This window comes from Olea europaea, unplaced genomic scaffold (genome assembly GCF_002742605.1).
Source record: "Olea europaea var. sylvestris unplaced genomic scaffold, O_europaea_v1 scaffold2469, whole genome shotgun sequence".
NCBI lineage: Eukaryota > Viridiplantae > Streptophyta > Magnoliopsida > Lamiales > Oleaceae > Olea > Olea europaea.
In genome coordinates this window covers 46676-67002 of record NW_019242902.1, presented here as the reverse complement: position 1 = coordinate 67002, position 20327 = coordinate 46676, and the positions used below count along the sequence as shown (strand labels likewise).

Below are 20327 nucleotides of genomic sequence, written 5' to 3'. Positions count from 1 at the left end.
ATCTACCCAAATATTTTATTAAGGCTTGTTGAGTACACTTACAGTCTTAATATAACAAATGTGATCCCAACCCACTGGGAGTCAAGTATTGATTCCATAAATTTATGTCAGAGGGTCATAAGTTTGAGTTAAACACTGGGAGCATAATTAATTTATTAAAAGTCCATGTTAAATTAATCAACACATTTTATATATTATTCTTTTTCTTTTCATCATTTGTATATTGAATCTAGAGTAACCATGTGTATTTAAGAGGCATACTAGATGCCAATAACCAAATTAAATCTTCTTGATTGGCACTGCAATTTGAGAATTATTCTCAGGCATAAGAAAATTGGTTGTTCTTATGTAGTCATTTTTCAGAGACACCTGGTGATGACTCAATTAAGGAAAATGTGGCTACTATAATAATACGATGATGAGAATAGTAATGCAACATATGTGATGTTTACATTACGTCACCTGAGTTACAAAAACAACTTGACAGTATAGATGCTAACCATGATTTTTCATTTCAAAAGAGTTGTAGGATAATAATCATGTGTGGAAGGATATGAGACTTCCAAGCACTATACCAATGCAAAATGACAGATAAATCTTCAGTCAGTGCTCGTGTACTGAAGATGATTGGCCTTGAGAAGTAGTCTCAATTAGGTTCAGTCATGAACTATGAACTAAGTATTGACTTAGTTTTGCAATCTCTGTCATAGAATTATTCATACTAATTATGAATTATGATATGAATAAGCTCGAATGCATACTCATGAAATTGCTTAACATACTTAAGACTGTTAAGCCCGATATCAAAGTTAGTAGTGGGCAAATCATCGATTCCTCTAAGGGTGTTAAGAGGAACTCTAAAAAGGCTTTGGGAAAGCATCTAATATGGTTGAGACAGTTTAAGCGAAGGACAATACCAAATCTAATGATCCTTGTCTTTATTATAGAATAAAAGATCATTGGAAGAAATATTGCAAGGCTTACGTCTACTTCACAAGCTTTTTAGGTATTTGATACCAAATGTGGATCTCATATTTATATAAATATGGAGAAACTAGATAGAAATAGACCATTGCAAAAGAGAAAAGTTAACCTTCACGTTGAAAATGAGTAAAGGTTACTGCATTGTTTGTAGGAGCATACTTCTTACCATTGCCTTTAGGCTTAGTATTGGAATTAGAGAAATGTAACTTTGTACCAACCATAATCGAAACATTAAATAAATTTCATGTTTGGACATGAACTATTTTAATGTTAAGAACAATTGTTGTTCACGCCTATCTTGATTAAGATCTTTATGGTATGGTGACCTACAAATAACATTTATATTCTAAACACTAAGCATTCTATAATGAGTATAGAAGTTAAGAGGCATAAAAGTGATCATCTGAATAATACTCAAATCTGGCATTGCAGATGTGGTCATGTAGATAAAATGTAATTCCAAAATTAAATAGAGATGTATACGTGGAGTCAATTAATTTTGAATCATTTGCAAATCATGTCTGTTAGGCACAATGACCAAATCTCATTTTACTTGAAAGGAAGAAATATCTGCATGATTACTGGTCTAATACATAAGTGATGTATATAGACCCATGTCAATTAATACTAGATAAAATTTCTCTTATTTCATCAATGATCATGTATACTTCATGAAACTCAAACATGAAACTCTTGAAAAGTTCATGGGATTCAAACTAAAAGTAGAGAAACAAATAGGTAAAGATATCATCACATCAAGATCCGATCGAGATGCGAATATCTTAAAGATGAAATTCTAGATTATCTAAAAGAGAATACGATTCTCTTGCAGTGGACTCCTCTACATACACTGCAACATAATGGTGTATATGAAAGAAAGAATCGTAAACTATTAGATATAGTCCAATTAATAATGAGCCATACAAATCTCCCAAAATCGTTTTGGAGTCATGCACTGATTGAAGTGTTCTACACACTAAATCATGCCTCATCTATGTTGGTTAACAGAACTTTATACGAGCTATGAAAAGACAATAGTCCCAACTTATCTCATATGAAAGTTTGGGACTGTGACGATTATTTAAAGCGTATTGAATCGAAAAAACTTGAGTATATATATATCCGATAAATACATATTTGTGGGATATCCAAAACAAATATTTGGATATCAATTCTATTGAGAAGAAAGTCTTTGTTTTATGACATATTGTCTTCTTAGAGAAAATAGAACTTGAAAGAGTTCAAGAATCCACAGATATGGTTAACCAAGTAGATGAATCCGAGTTTGATCCCATATTTGATGTGGGGTATACTCTTGATCAGGAAGTAGAGACATGTCAGCTCTGTGTAAATCAAGTAGGGTCATTCGACTTTCAAGAAGGTGCGAATCCATGATCGCTAATTAGGCATTGCTGATCCAAGATGTTGAACCTACTAATTACACAAAACAAAGTCAAGTGTTGACTTAAAAGAGATAGCAAGAGGTTATGAAACTCGAAATGAACTCGATGTATGTGAACAAGGTTTGGACCTTGGTCGACTCTCCTGATGAGATAAAACCCATAGATTGTAAATGATTTATAAGGAAAAGGTCGACACGGATGGAAATATTCGTACATAAAAAGCAAGGCTAGTTACAAAAGGTTAAGTGTTGACCTTGACGAAACCTTTCACCTGTAGCCATGCTAAAGTTCATTCGAATTTTAATTGCATTAGTCGCATACCGTGACTATGGGTTAAAACAAGTCTCTTGGAGCTAAAATCTTCGATTTGATGGAAAAATCAAAATGTTTGATTCTATCAAATACGAAGACGAATTGTGTTTTTACAAGAAGATAGTGAGAGCATTGTCAGTGAGAGCATTGTCACGTTCCTAAATCATATGAAAGATATATTGTTGATAGGAAACGACGTCTGTATGTTTCAATCGTTGAAATAATGGTTGTTAAAGGATTTATTCATGAAATATATGGGACTAGCAACTTGATCTACAGAGATGGATCTAGAAGATTACTTTACTCATCCAAATCTAAGTAAATAAAATCTTGAGAAGATTTTATATGGTGAAACTAGTTTACTCTTAAAACTGTGTGTTGGAAAGGTTCCAAACGTGAAACAATTGTTGATTCAATAATGGAAACCTAATACATGATTGCTCCAGAAATAGCAATGAGTTGCAATGTGGATCAAGATGTTCATTAATGAACTTGGAGTAGTTCTTAATGTTGTTGATCACATTTCATTGAATTGTGATAACAATAAAGCAATCGCACAAGCGAATGAACTAAGGTTTCATCAATGATCTAAACATATATTAAAGTAGTATCATCTCATCAAAGAGATAATACAAAGAAATGACATAAAGAAAGAAATGAATGAATTCCCACAAATGAAAATATTGCAGATCCATTGACAAAGAGTTGTCGCAGTATAAACATGATCCTCATGTAGACTCTTATGATTTTGGATACATAAGTGATTGAATCTAGTGCAAGTGGGAGTTTGTAAGTGTGATGGCCGAAGTCCAATCAATCTTGAACGTAAATACTTTTAATATATAATTGATGCAATTTTATTATAGATCTATTATTTAACTATTATTCAATCAAATTAAATAATAGAGTCCATAGATTTAAATCTTGGTAATTTGTTAATCACAAAGAGTTGTGATTGTGAGATACAAATTCCATATAATTGAATCTTAAATCATCCTTGATCGTAAGTAATGACGATATCTGAATATCGTTATTACAGTTAGACCATCATGTGTGACATTTCTTACTTGTGAAGTAAGTACCTAATCTCACAAGCTAAAATGTGGTGACACTTAAATGAACATGTGGATGTTTTGCTATAGAACAAAACATTGGAGACCCGTCGAGAGATTTCACATGGGTAACTATCTGAGTTTCTGTGGTTAATCTCCAATGTTCGGTAGTGGGATTGGTCCTTTAACTTGAGGACGTCATTGTATCTTATATGAGGACAGTCATGTTTTGACGATGTTGGATGTTGCTCTGCTAAGGGTCGCTAATGCAACATCTTTTGGGTATGTCAAGAATCGTATGAAGGTTGTGAATGACCAATAGAAGATTTGTCACTCTTAGATAGTAAGAGATTATGATCTACATTTCATTCAATTAAGTCGATAACAAAATCCTTGGTCAAAGTGTACTCATAAGTCGAAAATGAGTTTTCGACTTATATTGACTTAATAATAGTTGATTGACACACTTCCATATCTTGTAATTAATCGATTCAGAATTGATGATAAATTAAAATGGTGTTTTAATTTATCAATTTTAATTAAATCAAAATAATATTTCACGTCATTAGGTATCGTGATCGGGAACCTGATGAGTCGTACACAAAAAGAGAACTAGAAGATTGTGATTTGTCAATTAATTAATTTAACAAGCGTTGGATAAATTCATTAATTAGATTGCTTATTATATGCCCGAATTAATTAATTCACGGACCAGATTTAATTATTGGGTTAATTAAATATTGGACCGGGTCAACCCAAGCTCGTTTGGGCTTATATAAATATGACTAGGGTTTTCAAAATCTTAAGAGAATTCATTATTCTTGCTAACACAAAAAGAGAAAACTCTAATTCTACAATCTTGTTCTCTGTGTGGATCACCGTTGGAGGTTGGACAATTGAACAGTTGTGGGTGACAAATCAAGATCATGGAACAAAGAAAAAGTAAAAGGGTTTGCAGATCTAGAAAAATGTATGACTTTTATCACAATTTTTATCTAAACACAAAGATGAATCCTGGTGGGAATCGAAATAAGTTTTATTTTCCGCTGCACATGATAAGTAGATTCCCAACGGAAACTTATTTTGAGTATGCTCTATAATGATGTCATTTTGATATTACCCACATTTCTTCTTTATGTACATGTGGAATCGTTTTATACCACATACAAAGTAATACTTGTATTGTTATATTAGGCACAATATATTCAATAATATTGAACACATGATGAGTTTAAGGCAATTGTCACTATACCCTGCTAACACATAAATGTTTTGTGCAATACTCCACAACATTTCATTTCGGCTCAAAATCTCCCTAAATTAGCTAAACTTTGCGAAATATAACCTCTTGGTCCATTTTTTTCCATAAAACTTAATAAATTAACAAGTTTATCATCACCTTTAATAAAAAAAATTAAAAGAAAGAAAATTAAAAAAAATTAAGAAATACTTACAGTCAAATTCAAATCTTTTCAAAGAATGCAAATGAGTCTAACTTAAAAAAGATTAAAAATATATTAAGCTCCTATTTGACAACCATTATTTCAAAACTCATTAATTTTTGTACTCATTTTCAATCACACTTTTAATAAAATATTTTGCACATAAATTTAAAACTTTTCAAACTTTTTAATCACATATTCTCCAAAAAATTACTATTTAAAATTCATTTTTCTCAAAATAATGATTATCAAACGGGGCTCGAAAGAGGGTTCATCTTCCCAATAACCCCACCCCACTCTTCTCCTCGTCCATTCACTATTACTACCTCCAAAGCAAGATTTCCAACCCAAAAATAGAGAGAACATTTTAACTGAAAAAATTCCACAAGAAATCCTTCAATCCCTGGATTTTGGTTACTCGTGCATAAAGAAAGATTCAGATGTCGTGAATCTAAAATTTTGAAGAAGCTGAGATTCTATAACAGAGCCTCCATGGAATTTTTTTTAACAACTCTAGCATCCAGTAAGTCAGTGGTCGCCCGTGCTGGCTCGGTTGAAGTGGGATAGGCTCTAAAATGGAATTCCAAGTAAGAAATGTTATAATTTAGGCGTGAGTCAAATTTCTTGTTGAAATAATTGTGGAGTTCTAATTGAAATACACATCAAGAGGAATTCAAATTGGAATGCTATTGTGAAATCTTATTCAAGTTTAATTGTCAAATTCTGGTTAAAGTTTTATTCGGAAGTCCTATTGGGAATTTGTGTTGGACTTGCAGAGATCAAAATAAGGAAACTTTTGGTATTTTATTTCGTGTATAACTCTACTCCTAGGGATTAGATTGTTCCCTATAAATACTAGACTCTTTTTATAGATTTGTGAAGCAATGAAACATTATTGCTGATATTGTATTTTCCTCACCATTGATTGTTATTAATAAAATTACTCGATTCTTTTACCAATCTTTCTTCTTGCTTTAATCTTGTTCTTAATTGCCTATCCATTTTTCCCAAAAGTGGCATTAGAGCTATTGTTTGTTGATTTTGTATGAGGTTGCTGTTATAGATGGCAGCCATGAACTATGAAATTCTATTTTAGGATCGCAATACAAGATTTTCATTGTGGTAAATAAAAATGCAAGCCTTTTTGGCACAGATGGATATGGATGATGCATTTTTGAGATTTGACATGATGTACACAACTTGGACAATAGATGAGAAGCAACGAAAGGATCATAAGGCACTTTCACAAATTTATCTTCATCTATCTAACAATATTCTTCAGGACGTTTTGAAAGAGAAGACAACAACTGTATTATAGTTGAAGTTAGAGCAATTATGCATGACCAAAATTCTGACAAGCAAGTTGCATCTGAAACAAACGCTATATTCTCATCGCATGCAGAAAGAGGATCTATAGAAGACAATCTTACCATGTTCAAGGAGATCATCGCAGATTTGAACACGTTAGAGGTAAAATATGATGAAAAGGACTAGGCATTGATCTTGTTATGCTCATTATCTACTTCATTTTTATCGTTCAGAGATACGATTTTGTATAGTTGTGACACACTCCCCAATAAAGACGTGTATGATGCCTTGTTTTTAAAGGAGAAGATAAAGAATCTAGTTGAATCAAAGTTCAAAGATGAAGAAGCTCTTGTGGTTCATGGTGATCGACAAAGCGGTAAGTCAAGGGTTAATTTCAGCAATTAAGTTTATTTCTATTGCAAGAGGAAAGGACACATCAAGAAAGATTGCAAGAAGTTGCAGAATAAGGGAAATTCGTCTGCAAGTCATGGGAGGCAATTAGATATTTCGGGTGAGACCAACATAGATGAGGACTATTAGATGGGAGAGATGTGTTAACTATTTCTGACGTAAAATCCAAGCCTGATGAGGAATGGATTTTGGATACAACTTGTGCGTTCTATATGTGTCCCAATCAAGATTTGTTTGAAGCATATGAAGCTGTAACATAGGTTTTAGTTATCATGAAAAACAACATACCATGTAGGGTAGCTAGAATTGGAACAGTCAGATTGAGGTTGAAGGATGGGACAATTAGATATCTTGGCCAGGTTCGACATGTTCCTGACTTGAAAAAAAATCTCATCTCCTTGAGTATCTTGGATACGAAATAGTATATGTTCTTTGAAGGAGGTGGAGTCTTGAAAGTTCGAAGGAGTGTCTAGGTTGTACTAGAGGGACGAAAAAAGTCTTAGTTGTACATCTTGCAAGGTCGCTCAAAATCGTTTAAGAAACATCTGGAAAAGTTCGGTACCGTGGTGGATGTAGAGTTTGGTACAGTACCTTTTGGGTTTGGCTCTGAGTCGTTAAGGAACACTACTCTGGAGAGTTTTGATGATATAGGTAATTCCACTTTGCTACCAATTTCTGCGATTCCATTGTGTTCAATTGCTAGTGGAAGACTCATTGAGAATAGGCACAGTATTGCAGATGTTGATGTTTATGCTTTCAGTGTGTTTGAAGGTATTGGGACTAGCAAGAGGCCTTCAGTTAAAGCATTTGGTGTGGATTCTGTTCCAGGGTGTACTTCGACTCTATTTGGTAAATTTTGTATTCCTTTTTGAAATTTACCCAAGGTTTGGGTTCAATTAGCACTTCTAGTTACTGGGGTGGAGGAAGAGTATTTTTTGTGTGTTGGAGAGGTTTGCTTCTGGTTGAAGAGTTTAGTTTATTTCGTGGTAGTGCAACTTATTTTTTCAGGTGGAGAAAATTTGAAGCTTTGTTCGTCGCAGTGGAATTCGTGTTAAGGTGAAGATTGTTAGAATTTGAATGTGACCTGAATTTCTTGTTGAAATAATTGTAGAGTTCTAATTGAAGTACTCATCAAGAAGAATTCTAATTGAAATGCTATTGTGGGATCCTATCCACGTTTAATTGTCAAAGTCTAGTTAAAGTTCTATTTAGAAGCCCTATTGAAAGTTGGAATTTGTGTTGGACTTGAAGAGATCAAAATAAAGAAATTTTTGGCATCTATTTTATGTACAACTCTACTTATAGGGATTGGATTGTTCCATATAAATACTAGACTCTTTTTCTAAATTTGTGAAACCATGAAGCATTATTGCTGATATTGTATTTTTCTCTCCATCGATTGTCATTAATAAAATTACTCGGCTCCTCTGCCAATCTTTCTTCTTGCTTTAATCTTGTTTTTACTTGCGCGATCAATACTTCATATTGTGTATACTTGCCTCCCTATTTTTCCTAACAAGAAATAGATCGGACTCAAAAGTGAGTTTGAGTACAGGAAACAATGCATAAATTGTGTTTATTCTGAATCCATGTAAGCATTTTAGTACTATTGATGAAAATGGTCAAATGATTGTGAGAGATAAGGAATATCCAATTAAATTGGTACTATAGCGTCAAAAACCAATGCAAATACTGTGTACCGGTATTTAAGATTTTACTCCATTTCCTTTTATTTGCAATTCAAATTTTTCATTCTTGTTTAATCAGGAAGTGAGAATATTTCAGGTTAAAAAGAAATTCAATTTTCTTAAGTACATATGGAAAGCATCACCGATGATATTTTCACCGTTGGACATGGAGATTTTCAGGTGGCATTCACCGTGGTTATGGTTTTAACTATAAGTGACTAGATGGTGGGAGTGTTGGGTATAGATGGTAGGAACTGTCCAAACGAGAATTATTGAACAGCAAACAACAAGTTTGGATATTTACGACTAAAAAGTATTGTATTCTCTTTCAAATATGGTGAATATTGCCTAGTTGTTCGGGTCTATTTAGAGAATCAAAATTTAGATCTAGGGGAAATTACATTGTAGCCTATTTTTAAAGATTGCAGTGCTAAAACCAGTTGCAAGGTTTAATCAGTCATAAGTCATGTCATACTTCAACTATTAATATTAATAATATTATTATAAAATTTACCAACACACCCCACCCCACCCTACCCTAATATATTATCTATTTTCTCTTTCTATCATTTAATTTCTTAAACAAGTTTAAATTACTCTCTCTAATTCTTTTATCAAAGGTTTACATTTCTCTTTCTAGTTCTCTGACCAAGCTTTAGTATTTCTTTCTTTCTCTCTATCCATTTTCTTTTCTTCTTCAATATTCCATTTCTCTCTCTCTCTCTCTTAGAAGTTGCCGTAGGTAATGGTGAGATTTTTTATGCACTTTGCTCATTTTGCCGACTTAATTTTTGTCACTTTGCTCAATTTTTCAACTTCTACAATCTCGGTGGTAGTGGTGGTGGCAGTGGTGTGGTTGGTTGATGATTTTTGTGGGTGATCTCCTGATTCGATGTGCTGTGATGGTATTGACAGTGACAATGGTGGTGATGCAGTTGGTGGTTAGTGGTGTTAGGTTTGGATTGTGTTGGGGTTGTATAAACAATGTTTGTGACCTATAAATTGCATTAATCTTGAGAACCTCTGCACAATGGCCTGTGATATGTGAACTGATAATACGTTACATGTCTTTGTTCATTTGTTACAAATCACATATCATAGTTCAAAGGTCACATGTCATATTATATAACTCACAAATATTCACAGGTCGCAGGTTATAGTTTATAGGAATAGTTCATAGATTATATTTTATAGGTCACATATGTCCATAGATCACATGTCATTGTTCACAAGTCAATCTTAATTGATCACATATTATAGTCCACATGTATCAAGCTGTAGTTCATATGTTACATGTTACAACTCACAAATCATGAGTCATGTTGTATATGTCATAGATATTTACAGGTCAATATTAATTGGTCACATATCACCATTCATAAATAATATATCGATATCTATAGATCACAAATACAGAAAAAATGGCAACAAGCCATTGGAACAATATCATAGGCAATAAATTCAAGATAATTGGTTACTTGACATTGATTTCTTCAAATTGGTTACAAATTCAAATAATTAGATTTCAACACATAGATTTGAAGTGATTTGATCCGGTGAGTATTCTGTAAATCACACCAAAGGTTGTTTTTCAATTTTTAGTTTTGAAAAATAGATTTAAATTACACTAGCACTGTTCAATCGTCGTTGAAGAAGAGGATCAGTCACTAACGATGTTTAGTCGATGTTCTTCAATGGCACCTAAATTTCTCCCCTTCTATTATCTGAGTCGACGATACTCAATAGTCATTGAGTGATGATCAATTTGTCACTAAAGAAAATGATCAGTTGTCGATGATCTTTATAGATTTTATCTTTTTTCGACAAAGTTATTTAGATGCCGATGACTATGAGAGTGGATGCTAGCAATTATAAGAGGAAACGACAACTGGGTAGATGGCGATGGCTGTGGCCCAAACTGGAAAGATATTGGAATTATTTTATACATTATTATTTATTTATTTAATATAATTTAATTATCACCTGAGTTTTGAAAATGTAAACTTGTTTCCTTAAAATTGAATTGGCCTAAACTTATGTCCCGAAATATATTTTTTTCCCCTTAGATTACAAAGAATGCTCTAAGAGCATCTTCAAGACATTCTCTAATGTGTCAAAAATCATCTTATTCATAATAAAGTTTTTTTAAAAATAAAAAATAAAATTAGAGAGTAAAATTTACCTACTCGATCATTGTGTTCTATTTTGACTTTTTATTTTGCTTTTCAAGTGAAATTTATTGATTTATCCTATTTTGCTTAACAAATTTTTTTATATATCAATAACTAATCAATTCAAATATCATTTGAATAATTGGAGAGTGAAATATAATATAAACTAAGAATATCCCTTTCCATAAAAGTTGATGAGGATCAATTGGAAGACGAAATTCCAAATTAATTTTAAAAAATGAAGGAATAAGAATGACGTATGAAATGTGCGCAACTTTCAACTTGATCGTCATAATTTCACGAACAAGTGCAATATGGAAGCATTTTTTGATTCTGCACATTTTGTCAGATGGCCATCGTCGTCGAACTTCTAGGGATCAAATTTCATCATCTAGAGGTCATTTTCTGTTTTTAGTTAATTTTAAGGGTATTTTGCAATTTTTTTAGTTTTATTTTATCTACATTTGGGTCTCAATGTGATTATGATTTGCTTTGAGTCTTTAAATACATGTTGTGAACAGATTACAATTATATTTTGATAAATAATATTTCAATTTTTTCATTAATCGGTAGATTTCAATAATTCTCATGTTCGTTCGAGTGAAATTTGAACAATACCCTTCGTATGTTATGAACAAGGACATATTATTACCATTCACATTTTTGTCATGTACCAAAGACTACTCATAATGATACGAGTATCCTTACGAACAAGAACATATTATTACCATTCACATTTTCATCATGCATCAAAGACTACTCATAATGATAGGAGTATCCTTACTTTCTTTTAACCCCCTCCCTCCTATTACACTAAGCCTTTAGGTTTAGTTTAAATCCCATTGTTCGCCACCATTAAAGAAGCAAAAGATTCGAGAGTCCAGGCTAAAAATACATGCATAGATAGTGGTCTAACATCAAGTATTATAAAGTTGTTAAGAAAGAAGTCTGTTTGTGAAACGTTAGGGCTGGACATGGTCCAATTCGGTTCGGTTCTAAAGATAATCGAATCGGACCCGAAATTTTTGGGTATTTAGTAAGTAGAACAGTCAAGTCCAAATTTAATTATGGAATCATTCGAGTTCAATTTGGTTCGGTTCTCATGTTCCGTATTATAATTAAAATTTTTAATATTTACAAAACTATATTAATTCAACTAATGATATGTTCTATTTTAACTCTTACAAAATAAATTAGTTCAATCTTATGTGTCTTTTGCGTCTATCTTTGCTGAGTTTTTTTTATAGATTTGATTGTTAAAATCATAGGAAGAGGAAAATAACTAGCTCACAATAATTAAGAGAGGCGTTGTCGAGTTTCAATCCGATTTCTCTAGAACGGTAGAAACGGCACTATGGTAGAGTTAATATTTGGATAAGATTTTGGTCAATCTGATTAAGTTGGCTTTGAACTGAAAATTACAAATAAGAAATCATATTTTTGGGTTTGAGCTAAATTAACTAGTTAGCAAATTTATTTAGAGCAATAAAATAATTTGATTTATTTAAAATTAATTAATAAAAAAATTAGAGAGATTCGATTCTTATTCGGTTATTTGGTTTTTGATCTAGAATCGAGAATCGAACCAAACCAAACCCGTCGGTTCTCAATTCAGATACCCGTTCGAGTATTTAGCTTAAAAAGAATCGCTCAGCTCCTCTCGATCGGTTTAGTTCATGAGTTTTGTCCAGCCCTATGAAATATCGAATGAACAATGTTAGACTTTTAAAAATATAACAAATATTAATTTGATTTTATGATTAATATATCATAATCGAAGAGAAATGCACCATGAAATCTCTGTTGGGAATATGATGCTGGAGAGCAAGAGCATGTTATGACAATTGGTAGAGGTCAAATATTTCGCCCATGTTTGGTTGTGTTAAAAATAAAAAAATTTAGTAGTTTTTGATAAAAATAAAAAATAAAAAAATTTGATGAAATATGTGAATGAAAAGTTGATAAAAATTATGAATCTCATTAAATATATGATTAAAATTAATTATTTACTTTGATTCAAAACAGATTCAGTTAGTTTTTAGAGTTTGCACCCAACACATAATATTTGAACTTTTTCCCCTCAATTCTATCAAATCTAGCATAGCAAAGTGATAATAAAGTGAGTGAAAAAAAAGTGAGTGAAATTTGAATAACACATGTTCGTGTGTTACGAACAAGAACATATTATTACTGATAAGTGCAAGTTGTGTATTTATTTATATCACATTATTAAACTTTTACATCGTCAAATTATTAATTTCTATTTAACTTAGGGTAATTTTCTTTGTGTTTTTAATGATGGATTGTTTGAAGAAATTGGAAATGATGAAGGATTAATTGCCTATTTGATGTAAAGTTTGGAGATCAAATTTTATACTTTGAAAGTGGAGGTCATGAAGAAAATAATAAATTAAATGGGCCTATGTTTTGAACTTAAAATTGGATTCAAATTCATTAGCCAATTGGAATCCTATTTAGGAAAAATTCAAATTTAAGGTATATTGTTTACACCAATTCAAAAATCAAGTAGATAATTTAAAATTTCAAAATTCAGGTATATATTTAATTAATTAAAAATATTTATTAAATAAAGATAAAAAGTCATATTTACACGATTAATGGTCACAAATTCATAATTATAAGTCACATATTATCAAATTAATTGGTAACAGATTATTTTGAGGTCACAAATCAAAAATTTTGTAGGTCACAAATTATTTCGAGGTCACAAATCAAAAATTTTATAGGTCACAGATTATCAAATTTTAATGTCACGGACCAAATCGTTAAGGTCATAGATTACTTTTTTGTCACAGATTATCAAATTTTAAGGTCGCAGACCAAATTGTGGGTCACATATACCAAACACTCCATTCTCAGTCCCAATCCACCACCAATACATGGTCACAGAGTAACCAAATAATTGGTCACAATCACTATTACACTCCACCCCGTCACAACACCACCACGATCACCACAAGATCCAATCACTTGCCAACAAAAACCACGACAATCGACTCCATCAGCTCTTTAACCACCAAAAACAACCTCTACCGCTGCCAGAAACCACCACGATCACCACCACCAAACACACCAACAGTACCCAACCTATAACATCTCCACCGTCAGAAACAACCACAACCAGAACAACCACCAAACCCACCCAACAATATACCACCTTCCAACCTCACCAACACCACCCAAATCATCAGTGCCAAGTGCCAACACAAGCACCATTGCTACCTCACCACCATCGCCGTCCTTCCCAGGTTTGCCCCACCACAATACCACAACAACCACAACCCCCCAAAATGCAAATCGATCCAGTACAACACCACGATTACCTGTACCACACGACCACACACTACACAACCATCGCCACCCGTAGATCTGCCCCGCCACGCCACACCACAACCACCGCCAACAACAACAATAAAAACGACGACCACCACCATTACCATCTGCCACTACCACTGTCAACAACAACTATCCCAAAAACAAACAAAAACTAATCGATTTAATCCAACAAAAATCAATAGAGCCTCATAGATCCACCTACACCAGAACATCAAAATCACACCAAATTTCTCCACTCCACTAACCACATTAGATCGAAAGGAGAATGAAATCACCCCCAAAATTGCTTTCGGCGATCAAAAGTCCCCAAACCCTTCCCCCAAATTTTCTACAGCATACCACGCAACACTCTCATGAGTTCATAACAACCTGAGCACTGACATTCGACGCCACTGTGAACGACAGAGTGTGTAGCCGTATCTCAGCCTCTTGGTGACGTCTTCCAGTGATGCCGTTGAAGGAACAAAGACTATTGTCCAATGCTGGTGTCGCATTGTAGTCGTCACTGGCACGACATCATCTCTGATATTGCATCGTCTCCGACAGTGAAGAGAGAATGGCGAAAAGAAATAATTAGGGTTTGGGGTGGGGCAGTTGGGGGTGAGTGGTTTAATAATTAGATGAATACCTGATATTTGCACAAATAAATTTCATACTTGATTTATGAATTGTATTTTTTAAAGACCTGTTTCCATGTAATTTTCCCATCCTATTTTACACAAGGAATTGGGCCTAGGTTGGAGCTTGAATTGGTACCTATTTGCACCACTAATTGGACCTTTAATTGGATACAAAGGAAGTGCTGCTGTGGTTCATAGAAAAGGATGTATATATATATATACACACAACAGTGGAGAGACGAGAGAGTAAAAAAGAGGGAGCCGGGGAGAAGACAAAAAAGGGCTGCTGCTGGAGAAATTAAGAAGAAATTGCAGCTGCCATTATAGATTCCACACACCAACTAAGCAGAAAATTGGAATGGAAGACATCGGCTACGGTTGGAGTATAAAAGGCAGCTGCTTGGGAAATTGTTGAGGGATTCACACATATAATTGGGCAGCTTGAGTGGAAAAGAAAGTGGAGAAATTGAAAAGGAATTGTGGCTACCAATTATTTATTGGAGAAGATAGAAAAATAAAATAAAATTGAATTGCTGGAATTGAATGGATATACACATTGGGTGGTTGAATTATTTAATCTAGGTACAAAGTTGGTGATTGCAAGGGTGAAATTACACACGGCAAAGGCACAAATTGGAACAAAATAAATGCACGCTCGGCCTTTACAATTTAATCACTTCCAGTCGATTTTCGGTGATTTCCTTCCACTTTTCTTTTTTTAATTTCAACAGTATGCTAGGCTAATTTTTCTCTTGTATTGGATGGATGACAAAATTGTTTAATTCTTAATTTTAATTGGAGACAAGTGTTTTTATTTTAATTCTTGTGTTGTGATTTCAATAATATGCCTATTTACATTGTTTTAATGTTTGCGCACCATTAGGACAATAAGTTGCTTATTCGTTGTGTTGGAAAACTCACGATAGGTAGAACACTATTATTGGGACGCAAGGACAATAAATGTTAGGAATAATATTTGTGGCGTGTGCGATCATATGTGATAATCCTAAATATCAATGCATGTTTGCCATATGAATATGGACTAGGAATAGGATCGTCTCGTGGTAATCATAGGTTTATTATATCTTGGGAAAGAATAATAAATAATAATGGAATTATCGATTGTTGCAATTGCATGAATTGAGATAATTATCAGCTGGTTGAGAATTAGAATTAAGAATTGATCAGTGTGTTAGGAATCCAATACGTTCGAACATTTGATTTTTAAACCAACCTTCATTGTTTTCACAAGTGTTAGTTATAAAAATTATTTAGTTATTCCTTCGATTGTCTTTCAGTTATAAACACGAATTTAAATATATCAAATATACTAGAATTAATCATTATTCCCTGTGGGATGACAACTCTCTCATCACAATTATTACTTGTACAACGAACCCGTACGCTTGTGAGAATTTGTCGAACAATTACCATTCACATTTTCATCCTGCATCAAAGGCTACTAATAAAAGATACGAGAATCCTTACTTTCTTTTGACCCCCCCTCCCTCCTATTATATTAAGCCTTTAGGTTAAATTTTTTATTCCATTGTTCACCACCACCCGAGAAGCAAAAGATTTGAGAGTCCAGGTTGGAAATACATGCATAAATAGTGGTCTAATGCCAAGTATAATAAAGTTGTTAAGAAACAAGTCTGTATATGATAAATATTTCATGTGAAATATTCAATGAAAAATATTAGACTTTAAAAGTATAACAAATATAAATTAGATTTTATATATGATTAATATATCATAATCCAAGAGAAATGCACCATGAAATCTCTATTACGAAAATGATGCTGGAGAGTGAGAACATGATACGACAATGGGCAGAGCTCATATATTTCGCCCATGTTTGGTTGTGTTAAAAATAAAAAATTTAGTAAATTTTGATAAATATTGATGAAATATGTAAATAAAATGTTGATAAAAGTTGTGGATTTCATGAAATATATGATTAGAATTAATTATTTACTTTAGTTTAAATTTTTATCAACTTTTTCAGCTTAAACAAACATCGACTTCGTTTTCAAGGTTTGAGCAGTCCCCAATTTCCACGAACTTCTTTCCCGCACAATATATATATATAGTAACATCATACTAATTTTCTCAATCTTACCACCACTGACTCGATCAACTCACCACCTCAACCCAGGTTAGCAATTTTTGGTATTTCTGCTAAATGCGGCTTATGATTGTTGAACTTAAAAGCAAATCAAATTTACTGTTCTTATTTATAAATATTTTTGAATATGATACATTTTCCTTTTTTCTTATTTAGAGGTAAAAAATATTACTTTTTTTTAATATGTTTGATGGTAAGGTAATTACTTAACTTTAATATAAGACCCTTAAAATCAACTTTGACCAAGGAAAAGTTGTTTATTTAAAACGGAGTCACTTAGTTTTAAAAGTTTACACCCAACACATAATATTTGTACTTTTTTTTTCTCAATTCTATCAAATCTAGCATAGCAAAATGATAATAAAGCGAATGGAACTCGCTAATTATAGGGTCAATCATGAGATCCGATTTTCTTAGCATCTTCTGCAGCATGACAGCAAATAGGTAGGCATGCTTTCAAAAACTTCCTGCAGCAAGGACGGCAACGTCCAATAACTTTTATAGGTGGTTTTGTAGCGGGATTCGGAATTGGAGTTCGGGGAAAAGGCCGCACAAAATTGGGAATCTTGCTTGTATTTGTATTCACTTTATTTGTCTCTGCTGTTGCTTGAGCTGCATGAACCATATATGCTACTGAATTAGTTTACGTTAATGTACAAATTTTGAGATGCTCGAAAGGATAACTTACTCGTGTCGTTGGAGACGGTAGCAGTCACCATGGAGGCAACATCGTATATTATGAACAAAGATGGGAGTAGGTCGAGAATTGCCTTCTTGGGAACCATTATGGTGTCGGAAAGAAATATTTTACGTTGTTTTGCTGTATTGCAGACACTGATTTAAGTATAAATGAGTCGAAGATTAGGCCTCGTTTTATAGGAGATGATGAAGGAAAAGAAATGGAAGTTTCCCTCTCTGATCCATCGACGCCAACGTTGAAAAGAAACCAGTCAAATAGAAGGTAGGTAGTTTCCTAGTAACCGAATGTCAAATTAAAATGTCGCAGCAGTGATTGTTGTGCTATGGTCTCAATTCTCGGATTCTTCCTCAATAATATATTAATATTTGAACCTTTTTTTAGCAAGCTCGTTATTTTATTGGCAAATAAATCATTTATTAAATTAAAAAGTGTTTAGTTGTAAATGTATTATTTTTCATAGAGAGATGCTATATGTCTAGGTTCACCATTTGGCCCCGTCCGTCTAGGGCCCATGTGACCTTGGACAACAAGTTTTTTCCTTTTTCATAATCAAAATACATGTGTGTATATATTGTTGTTTTGAATTCACTCCTTCGTAAACAATCCGACAGAATTACCCGAATGCAAGAATTGATCAACAGATCCAAAATTGTAATTCGAGCCCACCGACTTCACGATATTTCCTTAAAACGAATTTGCTGCCTTCAATGGTGCTAAAGGCGTCCAGCAATCGTTTCCCAGGATAGAACGAATTTGCGTCTCCTACGGAAGCAGCACTGCAGTCTGTAGGAGTTCCAACGAACTCAACGAAGTGCGTTTTACTTCGAGACAATATCAAAACGAGAGAGAGGGAAATGAGATTCAAAGCACAGAAAGTTTGCAATGAAAATGGTGTGAATTTTCTGGTAGAAAGGCTAGCTATTTATAGACTTGTTCGTGACCATTCGAACAGACATGATGTCCTAAAAAGTCGTGTCTGTTAAGTCGGTTAACAGTCGACTGTTTGGTCGGTAAACAGTCGAAACAGTCGGCTGTTAAAAGAAAATAAAACACCCGGAATAAGCCAAAATTTAAATTTCATTTTATACCCAAGAATTTGATTATTTACAATTTGGCCCAAAATTTTAAATAAATTTTTTCCAAAAAGTTAATATAGTGTAAAGGTCCACTCGGACCCGCACCGAATCGGACCGGACTTGGACTCGGACTCGGACTCGGGCACGTGCTCGTGCCGTGCCAAGCCGAGCCGACCGGTCAGATGGACGGCGGCGGCGGCACGCGCGTGTGGGTTTATGACTGAACCCAATAGGATGTAGGTCTTCTCCCTTCCAAAGACTATTGGTACCCCTTGGGGCCCAAACCCAATTCCAAACTTCCACCTTATAAACCACACCAAACTTTCCTATGTGGGATAAGTGTTTGGCAAATCAAATTCTTCCATAATCCTTAGTTTATGTGGGTTACTTTAAACACTTAATATTTCATTCAATTTTAAATGGTTTTCGATAAATAAATATATCACGTTAATCATCTCGCGGAGTAGAACGTGAATATGCTAGGTCTCGTATTATTTAAAAGGTGGGTCCCACTGAAATTTGGGCTCAAAGTTGACCCATTAAACTATTTTTTTCCAGCAATCCCCCACATGAATGAAATATGTTGGCCTTTATTCCAAACGATAACATCTGATATTTTTTCAAAGAAAAAATTGTAGACGACTGCATCGGGATAAGTAGTCAATGACTTTGAACTTTCCCTAGTAAAATCTATCGGAATTCCTTAGCCAATTAAGTTGCTTTAAACAGTCAGCCGTTTATGGAAACCCAGACAATAGAAGTCACACAGTTTTTTTCGAACACAGTTGGTTCTCACGTTTGTGTCCATTTTGGCCTTGGACACCTCCTGGTTCATGAGTGGTTTTTAGAGAATTCATGTTCACCTAATTCTCTTAGAAGCGGCCCCTTCTTACTCACATAGGTGATTTCCATAAAAAGTATTCTGCTATACTCCACTTGAACAAATCAAGATATAAAAATCATTAAAAGCGTATCTTAACCTATTTCGCGGCAGCTGGGCACTGGCTCATCATAGGAATGGGTAGAAGTAAAATCTTCCCAGTGCATACTAAGTTTTTCACAGTTCGATTGTCCCATTGAACCTAGATCTTGGGATCTCCAGTCAACTAGGTTGGGTTGCCACCATGAAAACTTTTGATTATTTTATTAGTTTTAATCCCATCCCCTTCGATGAACTTTCGACTTGCTCTCTTGTTAAACTTTTAGTTAGCGGATCCGCAATATTCTCTTTTGATTTCACATACTCTATAGAGATAATGCCTGTAGAGAGCAACTGTCTAACAGTATTGTGTCTACGACGTATATGTCGAGATTTACCGTTGTACATTGCATTTTGTGCCCTTCCAATTGCTGATTGACTATCGCAATGGATACATATAGCAAGCACAGGTTTTATCCAACATGGAATATCTTCTAGAAAGTTTCGTAGCCATTCGGCTTCTTCTCCGGCTTTGTCTAATGCAATGAATTTAGATTCCATTGTTGATCTAGCTATACATGTCTGTTTTAAAGATTTCCATGATATTGGAGCACCTCCAAGTGTAAAGACCTATCCACTTGTTGATTTGGAGTCTTTAGTATCTGATATCCAATTTGCATCACAGTATCCTTCAAGTACTGCTGGATATCTCGAATAGTGCAATCCAAAATTTTGGGTATGTTTTAAATACCCTAA

General features: G+C 33.7%; 1 protein-coding gene across 1 annotated transcript; it reads right to left on the bottom strand.

The window, feature by feature from the left end:
• Nucleotides 1–17113: 17113 nt before the first annotated feature.
• On the bottom strand, nucleotides 17114–17816 carry LOC111382296. Its single transcript, XM_023006216.1, has 2 exons — nucleotides 17565–17816; nucleotides 17114–17488 (listed from the first exon to the last, which is right to left on the bottom strand). Exons 1-2 carry the CDS (start codon nucleotides 17659–17661, stop codon nucleotides 17268–17270), a joined length of 318 nt encoding a protein of 105 aa, XP_022861984.1. The 5' UTR covers nucleotides 17662–17816; the 3' UTR covers nucleotides 17114–17267.
• Between the last annotated feature and the right edge of the window lie 2511 nt (nucleotides 17817–20327).

What these genes read in the sequence shown, in the direction of transcription:
- LOC111382296 (XM_023006216.1), bottom strand. Translation starts at nt 17,661, where the DNA reads ATGGTTCCCAAGAAGGCAATTCTCGACCTACTCCCATCTTTGTTCATA. An exon ending in TACCGTCTCCAACGACACGA is followed by an intron (nt 17,489 to 17,564) that starts GTAAGTTATCCT and finishes TGGTTCATGCAG; the next exon opens with CTCAAGCAACAGCAGAGACA.